This window comes from Nipponia nippon, unplaced genomic scaffold, assembly GCF_047370975.1.
Source record: "Nipponia nippon isolate SJK-2023a ecotype South Korea unplaced genomic scaffold, ASM4737097v1 scaffold_4, whole genome shotgun sequence".
NCBI classification, from domain to species: domain Eukaryota; kingdom Metazoa; phylum Chordata; class Aves; order Pelecaniformes; family Threskiornithidae; genus Nipponia; species Nipponia nippon.
Window position 1 is genome coordinate 103,854,557 of NW_028262358.1, and position 12,318 is coordinate 103,866,874.

General features: G+C 39.6%; 1 protein-coding gene across 16 annotated transcripts in view; it reads right to left on the reverse strand.

Annotated features, from left to right (window-relative positions):
• The window catches only part of DLGAP2 (DLG associated protein 2), a 480,050-nt gene that overhangs the window by 16,341 nt on the left and 451,391 nt on the right, over nt 1–12,318 (reverse strand). For all 16 annotated transcript variants that reach the window (XM_087775270.1, XM_087775281.1, XM_087775268.1 and 13 more), the window contains 2 exons: nt 8,846–8,931; nt 7,192–7,607 (listed from right to left, as the gene is read on the reverse strand). In XM_087775270.1, the coding sequence (XP_087631396.1) occupies nt 7,192–7,607; nt 8,846–8,931 (502 nt within the window). The remainder of the gene's footprint in view (nt 1–7,191; nt 7,608–8,845; nt 8,932–12,318) is intronic.

The window sequence follows — 12,318 nt, forward strand, 5'->3', positions numbered from 1 at the left end:
CACTTCCTTTCCTCCACATCCATCTCTATGCTGAAAAAGCAGCAATTTAAAAAGCATTATAAGCTGCAGTTTCAATGGAAGATTGATTTTATCTGGAGAATTTTCAGATCTTTAAATAATGGTTAGGGTAAAGACAGAAAGAGGTAGTGGTAGGGGTGAGACAGGAATTACTCTGACATCTTTTAATTCAATTTGAGGAAATCAAAATTGATAATTCAAATGGGATGCAGAAGGTGGAATGAAGCTACAATAGTATAGCAGAACTGATCTGCAGCCTGTGATACAGAAAACATTAAACTCTGGCAGCGCTTAACATTTTGTTGTTATTTAGAATAAGTATAGGAGGGGACTGAGTGACATGTGAAAACAGTATTTTGGTAGTAGGTATTGCATTTTAATTCTGCTTTCTCTAGACCCCTGAAACATCTGCTTAACCACAAGTAGCAGCAAGAGATAATTTGGAAGTTTTAGGCTCCAGTTCTGTGGAAACATACAAACTCTGTAACTTTATAAGCCTGTGTTAACACGTAAAGCTGTGGTTCTCAAAATCTATTCCATTTTCTGTTAGACAAACATTACAGCTGCGCCACACCACTAAATTAAACAGCAATATGCATAATTCATCAGTCCCGTGTGGCACCCATTTGTGAAAGGGTTAAGTGGTTCAGGGCTGCATGAGTAATTCACTGGTGTTTTGTTTTTGTTTGGTTGTCCAAATGAAAAACAGCATTTTAATTGCTTTGGGTTTTTTGATCACCAAACCCCTCGCTTTTCTCTACGGAGTTATTGGGATGTGGAACGCAATGTTTTGGGTGATAAAACCTCAACAAACATACAAAAACCTAAATAAAAAAGAAATGTTTCATTTGATCTGAAACAAATTGCTTTGATTTTGTTTTCAGCATTTTTAATAAAGGCAAAGACTTAAGTGACGAACAGCCTTGTATCCTCCATTTCCCTCGGTGCTCTGTAGCTCAGGACATAAGACAAACTCCCAGTGTGGGGTCAGAGTCCCCTCTTTGCCAGGACGGGGAACTGTGCTGTAGCAGGTCCCGGACATCGCCTATTCCATGCTATGTTCAGCTATCCATGGGGCAGAAAGAGATTGAGCATGATTCTGTAGGCTGATGGCTGTAGTGCTTGTCTCATAGTGAGTAAAGTTCAGTTTTAGTTTCCTCATAGCTCAAATACATAGCCTGAGTAAGGCACATTGGTTTTGCCCTGCTGCAGGAATGTAGATCTTGACAGAATCTAGACATGACTGATATTTTCTAGTGAATCTCACAGTTACCCCAACCCCCATATTAAATAAACATTTATCTTCATTATCCTAAAGGCTCAGGTCAACAAGCATCGGTGATTTAAAGCCCAGTCAGACCAGGCAAGACTTAGGCACTGGCGATGCAGCATTTTGGTGATACACATCCGCTGGGGATGTAAGACGGTGGTTCTGGGCTACTTGCATGTGTCACGGAGTCACAGTGGTGAATACGCATGTATAATCACAGCCCTACCTTTTATTAAAGATCTAGCTCTACTTCCATTTCAATAAGTAAATCAGATGTAATACAACATAGACGTTAGAATCTCTCATATTCATGCTACTCTGCTTTGCTGTAATTAAATTAAAGTATTAAAACTCTTCAATTCATAATCTTTAGCACAATATTAATAGACAGCCAAAGCCTTGTTATTAATTTCATGCATTGGGGAATTATTCTGATGAGTGCAGATTGATTATCTCCATGAAAGAATGATGAATGTTAGAGACTGGAGAGATTGAGATGTTTGGTGATGCCTAGAAGAATTTGCTTGTAAATAAATGATGATAAAATCTACCAACACACATAAATATATATAATTTTCATATAATTCATAAACCTCCCTCCATTAAGATAATGTTATATTTACTTGAATGTCAGGAAAGAGTCACACAACCTTAATTCTGCTCCCTGTAGCGTATGAAGCACTCCATTTTTGTGGTCCTATATGGCTTCTGCTCTGAAGACATACAACACCCTGACTGTGACTTCAGTAGAAGCAGACTCAGGATTTATACCCTGGACAGAGAATGTGTAAGTTGCCTGTATACAACATGCACAATTAACACAGTGGTGTCTTTTCCTCTGCAATAAGCATATTACAAAATCGCACCTAATATATATGTGTTGTATTGCTTGAGAAATGCTACAAAATCTTGTAATTGAAAATGGTTTCGTATCACAAAGGTAGAGGGGGAAAAGTTAGATCTATATTGATGAAACCAAGATTATAGTCTGATGCTGTAACTCTATTCTTGACAGGTTAAAAGCTTTGCTCAGTTGTGTCACTGCTGCACCAGCAATGAGAAACTACTAACAATCAATCTGCTTCTGGCATTCATTACTGTTTATTTAAATGACATGTTTTAATTTAAATTTTCATTCCATTTGATTGTTCCATTTTTTTCCTATACTCATAAATAAATTGCTCCAGACACAATCTGAGAAAATAAGCTTGGAAAAAATATTCAAACCAGCAGTTAGTTCATCCTCCTAACTCGAAGCAGGGCATAGCATTTGTCTAATCTATAAACCCAAATTAGTAATCTTCAGAAATATATGTCTTTCTTGCTATCAACAAAGCAGGTAGGTGTAATAATAAATGTATAATATTGAGAGTGAGATGACATTTTAGGACAGCACAGCTACCAGTCGGCAGTGCTCTGGAGGGTAGGTAGGGCAATGGGATCCTTCTGCACCAAGTGGGACTCGGTGCAAATTCAATTCTTACCTAAATGGAGCTGAGTTCAAAGAGGGGAAAATTTGAGCAGAACAATACAAATGCTAGAAGAAATTCTTGGATTCCACACTATGGGACTGTCTTTTATTGACTTCAAAGACTGTTTCAGGGCAATTAAGACATTCTGTAGTCATTTGCAACACTCCAAATGTAAATTTCAATAGTTCCTGAAGGATAAGTTTGTGAAAAGCATTACGAAATTATGTCAGTAATTTCTCTTTGGTTAAAGGATAACCCATATTTGGTCAAACACCTATGAAAGCTTTTATGGATGATTAATTGATGAATATACTAAAATAAAAAGGTTGTGAGGGGTTTTTGATTTTTTTTCAAAGTATGGGAGATTTAACTCTATGTTTTCTGTTGCTATTTGGCCACGTTACTAAAGCCCTTGCAGTACTGTGGAAATATCAGCCAGAGGATTAGCAAGGAAAAATCCAGCATCCATGGAATGAAGGGGTAAGGGGAGAGATGGGCTCACTCTCTCTAATGCCTTTTTAAAACTAGAGATCACTGTACTATGTAGCTATGCCAGCAGAGCTCCTAACCACGATGCAGAAGACACCAGCAAAACCACCTTTCTGCTGGCATAGTTTACACTATAGTTAATTTTTTTGCACCTATCATCTTAGGACTTTTATATGAGAGTAAACTCTGTGTGGCTATTCTCCATTTGACTTGCGTGCAGAAACATTTCAGTGGCCAAGCATGGGGCACTCAGAAGCCCAGGATGTCTTCTGCTTCCCTCTGCCAGACCTTGCCTACAAGCTGCGGGCAGGGACTGCGGCTCCCCGCTGGGCTCGCCTGCTCTCCCCCTCCCTGCGCCGGTCTCCCTGCTCCCATCACAGAGCTTGTGGGCGGCAGAGTCCTGGCCCTCTTGGTCTTCAATAGCTTTGTGACAATTGAGAGTGTTTTTCTTGTCATCACCTACACACCAGCAATAGCCAAACACAATTTTCAGGGTGTAAAACTGAAACTCCAGTCAGCACCCTTGAGAAACACATATCTTTGCTTGAAGGCACCCTGCTAGTGCAAATGATCAGATGACTTACCCTGGGAACAGTTACAGCCACATATATATTTTATATATATCTCTCTATATATATGTTATAATAAACACTGAGAGCACAAATAATTGACCCCACAAACAATATATGAACTTTGCAGAGACTCCAAAATACAATTCATGGCAACTGACCAAATAAACAAATTCTGTGAAAAGAAAGAGAGAGAGAGGTTATTTTTGCTGCAATGATTATCTTCTCCTTTTCTAAGACCTGATGAGTGAAGTTCTTAAAACAACATTATAGGAGAAAAGCTACAGTGAAAGAAAAAATCAATACAGCAATCAGACAGCTTTCGGTGATCTCAGGGCTATTGTGCTAACGCAGAAAATGAAATTGTTTTCTAAAATGCAGTTCTATTTTAACTCTTCCTGTGATTAAAACAAAACAGAAATGGTATCATAAAGACAGCCTTCTCCTATGGGATGCAAAGCTATATTTGGTCTTCAGGTACAATTAATAAACCCAGGCCAAAAATAAATGATTCAGCATTAACAATGACAGTTTGAATGTGCAAACTTTGCTGTGAAGTGTTTTGGGAATAGTAGCTCCTGCTGGAAGATGGAAAAACAGATTTAGTTGCTTCTGGCTCCCCCATTTGCGTGTATTTTCTTCAGGGAACTGCCAAACGCTTAGATATGTCAAGATACCTTTCATGCTGGGATATCATTAAACTTTAGTTCTTGTGGATACATACATTTCAACCTCCATAGCTCAAACTGGGGATACATGTGTCAAAGACTCAACAGGAAAAAAATTATTCACACTGAAATTTTAAAATGCTGTGAAGCTCATTCCCTCGGTGAAAATAATTCTTTGATAACTTCCTTTTTTTTGATGTAAGCTATATTAGGTGAAGGGATACCATTTTACTACATTTTTAATGTAATTTGGAAATTATTGGAGGAAGATCTCTTGAAATGAGTCACATAAAATGGAAAATTGGAAGTTTGGGTGTCACTTTTGACAATCAGCTGAAGACAAACACCTGATTTTGCATACACTATATTGACATATTCTATAATAATTTCTCTAACCTCTTAGGGAGGTCAAAATGTTCCCTCAAACACAAGTAATTAACCCATTTTGGTTAGTTTAAAAAGAGAATTTCAAGGGTCCATTTCAGTTGTGTTTGAGTAACTCCGTATGAGGGAATTGCTCTTTCTTTTTCTTTTACAGAGTAGAGTCACTCTGCAAATGGGGAAACATAAAATCCTGATATTCCATTTTGTTTTCTGCCTGAAATGTTCTATGTTAAAAGGGTGTCACTAACTCTGAATATTAATACAAATTACTGAAGTCCAATTTGTCTTCGTGTCCTCTGTACAATTTACTGAAAACTATCTTCCTAGTTGCTGTTTCCCCGTGCAGCAAGGTGTTTCAGAGTATTTCTGGAGTGCAAGAGCATAGCTTCACATGGTGGGAGGGAGAGTGGTTCTGCACCTGGGAATGGGTCGTGAGCTAAAATCAGCTCCTCCAAGTTTTCCTAACATACTACACAGACAGCTTCATATCCCAGAGAATAACACGGCTAACTCCCTATCTGTGTCTCCGAGGGAGGAAGGAGTACTGACGTGAAAGTATTTCCACTGCTCATTTCATGTGGTTGCAGATTTGATTAGGGCTGTGCATGAAGAAGAGCTTGCAGGGAGAGGAGGTGGGAAAAGTCCACCCCTTGCCTGCAGACTTCTCACTGGCCTCCTAGGGAAAGGGAGGGGCTAACTGCCAGTGTTTCTCCCCTTGCTCCTTAATAATTTTACTCTTTCCAAGGAGATTAAAGTCTTGTTCTTTGAACTTCTGCTTCAGATCATAAGCACTGATGTCCCCACATCAGTAACAGGCAACCTTGGAAGCAGGTGCTTTGGGATACTTAATGATGGCAGAGAAATGTCAGTATCCAGCAGAACAAAGATTTGGGGAATTGAAAAATAAGACGTATATGGTAAAAAGAAGTATTAAAAAATAACCATTATGAAAGAAGGCTTGGAAATCCTCACACAGGCTAAGCAAAGCAAAATATTTTATTATTTGTACTTTAACAGCCCCTAGGAGGGTATTAAAGTCTTCACAGTATCAACACAAAGGGAAAATTCTCAGCTCAGCTCTCCCATGATGAAAACAAGGACAAAAAGCTACACTCCAGAAAGCACTGGAAGCTGAAGGAAGAAAAACAGCCTTATGCTCTCCCCCACCCCAAATCCTATGTTGTTACTTGGCAGACTTGTGCACGATACAGTGGAAAAATATCACTGTAAAATAAAAAATGATGAGGTAAAAACATAGACATTCTTTCTTTTAAAAAGGTCAGTGCAAGAAATAGGAATTGGCCTTTTAGTCACCATGCAGGCCTGGCTCAAGACCTGCGGGTAGATCATAGCAAGAACTCATTGAGGGGGAAAGAAGATGATCAGGAAAGAGTATTCGGAGGCGATGGTGAGATTTGTGGGAGTGCAGGAAAATATGCTAGTAAGAAAACTTAATATGACCTAATTTGTGATCTGAGAAAATCTCAGTTGAGACAATAATTCAGATTGGCAGGGATTGAAATATTTATAAAACTGAGCCTGAAGAACAAGGATAATTGACCTCAGAGGGAATCACAGGGAGCTGGCTACTGAGTGCTAGGACCACTTTGATATATTACTATCATTAGTGCTGGCTTGGATCTTGTTCCAAAATAGTCTACATTATTTTTCACTTTATCCCATCACTCCTTTCAAGGTGTCCACAGGATGTGAGAGAATAATAATGATTCTTGACAAAATTGTAATAAGAAAATGCAGCTGAAATATCTAATAGTGCATATGCCTCTGTAATTGCAGAAGTGCTTTAACTATTGTTCTTGCCTACTCCTTTCTGTTCTGCCAACAAACCCTTTATGATAGGCAGAAATGCCTGTAAAGGAATGAAAACATTTTAAAAATGGCTGTTCATTAATAAGAGGCAAATTCTCAGGTTTCAGGGAAACGGCAAAAAAATGTTCACATAGGACGTCGTGTGCTCTGGCAAAGGGCCAAGCACTGGAGCCATACAAGTGAGTGGGAAGAATGTGTCAGAGCTGGAGCTGTGGATGGAGCTGTTGCACTATTTAAGCCATATCTAATACCAGACTTTGATCCTGCGTGTGATTCTACAGTTGGCTCCTCAGCTACTTCTACAAAACCTTACTCTGGGAAACGCCAGCTTGCACAGTCAGTTGCAGGACAGGGGCCTTATATCTAATGCTTCTGTAAAGTCTCTTTGGTACTACAAAATAAGTAAGGAAAAACTACAGATCACAACTTTATCCTAACAGATTTCTTATTTTAGCAGACATCTATAAGAAAAGATACTGAAATGTTCTTACTTTCTTCAGAAAGATCATTTTCTTCTGCTTCTCTTTCCATTTCTTTACACCATCCTTCCATTCTCTTAGTTTCAGTATGTAGCAACTTCATAAACCAAGATCCGTCTCGTCGACAAGGAGACATTCGACCAGTCTCTACTGTCTCAATGGCTGGCTCTAGCCAGGGTTCTGGTGGTGGAAGGTTTGAGGTGTCAACTGGGGTCCTATAATCTTCTCTGTAACTGAACAGTCCCTGTGTCCGTACAGTTCTCACTGCGCTGTATTGGGTGGGCGTGCTGGGCTCTGAGTGCTGCTGGAACGACGAGCCAAACTGAAGTCCCTTGTCCTCCATGGTGATGTGTCCTGGAAAGCCCTCCAGTTCCAGGTCAGCCTGGACAGCTGCTGTTACACTGTTTGAGCGCTTGAATCGTCCGTGTCTTGGTGAAGAGGGAAGAAAGAAAAGAGTTTAAGACATATAAATACATACGTGATTATACAGAGGCACAGAATAATGTTTCAGTGAATGGATTCTGTTTTTCTCCTTGGACTTTATGCTAAATATTTTTTCTTTGTGCGTATCTCACTAAAATAAGACAGTGAGTAACAACAGAGAGGAGAACCAAAATGCATAGTGACATAATTGATCTGAGCAAAGATACAAAAGAAAATAATTTAAATTATCTCTGGAAGCATATATTGATTTATTCTCACACTACAAAATACCATGTATCATTACTAAATGAACTGGAAATAACTAGCAGAACTGCAGGGTTACATCTCCTGATAGAAGTCTGTAAAGTGCATGTATAAAAAAAATTCAAATATTAAGAATTGTAATTAGATAAAATCTGAAAATCTGCTAAGTTAGGACTGCTGAGAATCTTTTAATAGAAGAAAAATAGTAGCAGCAGGTTTAAGACTGTGGTATTTTTTACTTGCCTCATAGGATGGCCATTAAATGTTGATTTTCTATTGTGATATGCCACCGAATAATGACATTTTAGAAAAGCTTTATGTTAAAAAGTTAGATAGAGAAGCAAAGATTATTTGTGAAATCTTTTCACATCTGAGCCTATTGTTTCAAATTACTTCTAGTCAATGATGGTAAAAGGCAATTAGCAGCCAGATACTGTCTGACAGCTGCCGTGAGATGAGATAATGGTCCCAGGCCAGTACTTAACAGGCAGTGCCTGCCAGGGATAACCTGTGGGTTAGTACATTGGCCGGCAGTTTTACAAAGCTAGATAAGGACTGAACAAGTGTAACAGCTGATTCTAGTTTAGGATAAAGGTACCATGGGTTACATCCTAACCATTACATCCCCCTGTGTGGACTGGGAAAGCCTGGATCAGCCTGAGGGGTCCTATCGAAGGAAGAATATTCCAATATACAGCTCTTTGTATTTGTTCTGCCAATAATGAAATTATATTAATCCGCTACTTTAATTTAAAACTTTCACTTCCTTCCCTCCAATTAAAAACTGCAAAGTTAACTAAATATTAAGCAAATGCTAAGTAATCTTTACAAATTTTACCAAATGACCAGCATGCGTATAAGAAATTTGGCTTTGTGAATTATTTAGGGGCAGCACTTGCCAGATGTTTGTTATTAACTCTGTTTACAAATGTGCGTTGTGTTATGAAAGAGTACAGATTTTTGTACATGCTTGAATTACCGTTTTTCATCTTCCACTTGTACTCCAACAGAGTGGTATTCCCGTAGGCCTCTGCTTTCAGTATCTGAATCAGTTGCTGTTTCCACCTAATTCAACACAAAAGATACATCTGCAGAGTGAGCACCAACAACTCAGCACTATTTCTACCTGCACTCATTCAAAATTCATTCTATATTTCCTCTCTTACTGCTAAGAAACACCTAGCACAGTAAAATAAATGAAAAAGGTATTCAGCCTGGTAACATTGGTTTGGTGCTGAGTTTTATAAAGCTTTGCACAAGTACTTCTGTTCTGCTATGTAATTCCCTATTTCAAACCTAAGCAAATGCAATTACTCAGTTCAGTGGAAGCAGGGAGTAAGCTTGGTCTGGAAGAGCTGTTCTTAGAACGAGGAATCCACAGGATAGCCCCTTTTTATATTATTATAAAACAGTCTCATTATAGTCCTTGATTTACAAAATAAAATAAAATCTCAAGTAGCCCAATAAACTCGCAGTGATAAAAAGAAATGCCGCAATGAAATTTTATCGACAACTGCGTTGACAAATATAGAACCATTTAAATGATGTGAGGGATACAGCAGAATGCCATATCTCACCTTTTTTAATAACATGGTCCTGAAAATGCTATATCAAGCAAGTAATTTATGCACTTTTTATAGTATTCCCATCTGAAATACACTTACTGAAATATATTCACAGTAGAGTTTTCTTCATAACTGAGACCACATTGCTTTTGCAAGTTTCTGTGGGATTTTATATAACACTCCCCACCACCACACCGCCCCCAAGTCTTTGACACAGACCTATCGAGTGCTGCAGTATGCAAATTATACTGAATCAAGGCAGAGTCAGGAAAAAAGAAAAAGAGTAGAACTGACTTTTCCTTTTGAATGGTATTTTCACTGTTAAATCAAAAAAATAATATCAGCAAGCAGTTTTTCAATATGCACACTCCGTGTGTGAATTCAAAGAGTATATCCTATGATGAAGACAAGGTAACTTTTCCCCTTGCAGCAGTCACAGGCACCTCTGGAAAGAGCCCAATGGCCTTTGCAGCTGTCTCTCAGCTGCACAGTCCCAATCCCATCAGGTTTCTGGAGGGATGAAGAGAGAAGGGGGGAGGGGGATGGGAAGAGAATGTACACGTGGACTATGCTTCTTGAAGAAACCAGTTGCTGATTTCCATCTTCAAGCTGTAGCTCCATATACATTTGCATGGAAGGGAATTCCAGCCAGTAATCAGTACATCTTCATACTTACCTGGGTGTGGGTCTTGGAGTCATGAAAACAGCTAGTGCAGGAACCCTTTAGTAAATGTTAACAGCATGCTTGAACTGTACAGTGTAGCGTCAGGCACAAGTTTGCCAAAAGCTCTGGATATCAGTGTGGCAACGGTCAGAGAAAGACACATTTCCCAGCAATTCCATTTATTCTGCATGAGGTCTGGGGGAAAGCGCGTGCTGCTGTCTGTTTCTACCTCGACAGTTGCATGGAAGCTGGCTATATTCGCTTGGACGGGCAGCACAGTGAGAGAACTAAGATATCAGACTTGGTAACAGTTTCCAGGATTTGGCGTTGTCAGTATAAAAAGAAAGATCCCTCTTCATGTTGGCAGTGAAAAAAAGCCTCAACCACAGAGGTAGGCAGCTTGGGGGAAAAAAAAAACCATAAAAACCAACCAAAAAACAGGCAAGTTCGTTTCCTAGTTAAGGTTGGTCTTGGCTGCAACATGGGTGAGAAGCTTAAGCTGTACTTGGAGGGTCACCCTCTCCTGAAAGAACATTGCTATAAGTAGAACAGCCATAAGGTCCAGTTTCTTAGTGCAAGAGATATCTGTCACGAAAGACACCCTTATTTATAGCATAGAAGGGTCCGAGAGTCTTGAATAATAAGTTCAAGTCTCAGTGAGGGACTAGGCATTCACCTAGCCCTTTCAGGGATGTGAGAAAAGCTGCATATAAAAAGTCTTCCTTAGAGACATGTTTGTTTTTTATTAGAACAGAAATGAATTAACTGAGCCAAGAATGAAATACTCATCTAGCCTGTTGCGGGGGGGAGCAGAGAGGCAAGTTACACTTGTAGCCTTGACTACAGTGGTGAGAGCTCCCTCAAATATGCAAAGACATGTTTTGAAGAGTGAAGTTGACTTACTGTCAAAGGGAGAGGAGATGGTAGGTAGTGAATAAGAGCAGATAACACAAAATGCTTGGACTGTGATCTTGGGCTATGAGTGCTAGCAGGAAGATGATGTCCAAGGTGGGGAAACATTTTCTGGAGGAAGCCTTTTGATGTTGAAATCCATAGCAACATCTGGAGTGGTCAGGAAGTCTAAACTGTTGCTAAGAGCTATGGTATTTGGCTTCATCTCCAAAGCAACCAGAGTCAGTCTGAGTTAAAACACATAATTTAGGAACTTGCTGAGTTTAAACTACAATAAATAATGCCGTCAAAGGGCATGTCTTCAACCAGGGATTTTATCTCCTTCTGGAGATAAGAAGACTGGAAGATCTTGTTAAAGTTGCAGATACCATGGCCTCCCAAGCCATATCTGATGCATCGTGTAACACCTGTAAAAAAGCCAAAATTACCTTGATCTCAGAGAGAGTCACTATAAAGCACTTATTGGAGGAGGAGAGTGACAAAGGAGACTGTAATTTCTGTTATTAAAGAACAGAAAGCACTTGGCAGTTTGGAAAGTGACACTGGAGGGATGCTTAAGACCATGATCTCAAAACCAAGATTTCTTCCTATGTTCAGAAGATGCAGTGGTTATTAAAGTATAGGAAATCTGATCTCCTCAGCATTTCCAGTCTATTGTCTTGGTAGTGAACAGGCAGGAGACAGATAATTACCGGGGAATATTATCGGATTTCATGATGTCTTTACAGGCTTAGCGAAGACAGTCAGATGTCTGGTAGTGTTGATGTCAGGTTATAGGAACATTCAGTTTCATGCATTTGCCAAGAGGATGCATGAAGGTCTGAGCAATTTGTTTCCTAAGTCACGGAAACAAAGTGCTGGCTGTGACAGAAGGCAGAGGAGGAATCTTCTGCAGAGTATGTGTTCAAAGTGAACACAGTGGAAGGTAACTATGTGAGCAGGCTCTGTCTTCACAATGATGAGCATAATACCTCTCAGGGCAGTGACACAGGGAACAGGGTTTTCCTTTTATATCTCCTGCCTCAGAAGTTTGAAGTATAATGGACAAAACTGCCAACCTGGACATTATGGACAACAGGTATTCAGGGTGATTTTGAGGCTGCATCTCTCTCCTTACAGAAGCAGGAGAAAATGTCAAAGTGCCATGACCAGTTAGTCAAAGGTTGGAGAAGAGACTGGGTGTCCTGGGTTAAACCACGACACTGGATCTTTGTGCACAGCCTCACGTGGCAGTGCTTCTAACAAGGTCTAATGACGGTGTAAAGGAGAGTCACAGTGTAACTGATCGTGAGGTAATCCCAAGGTATGGAA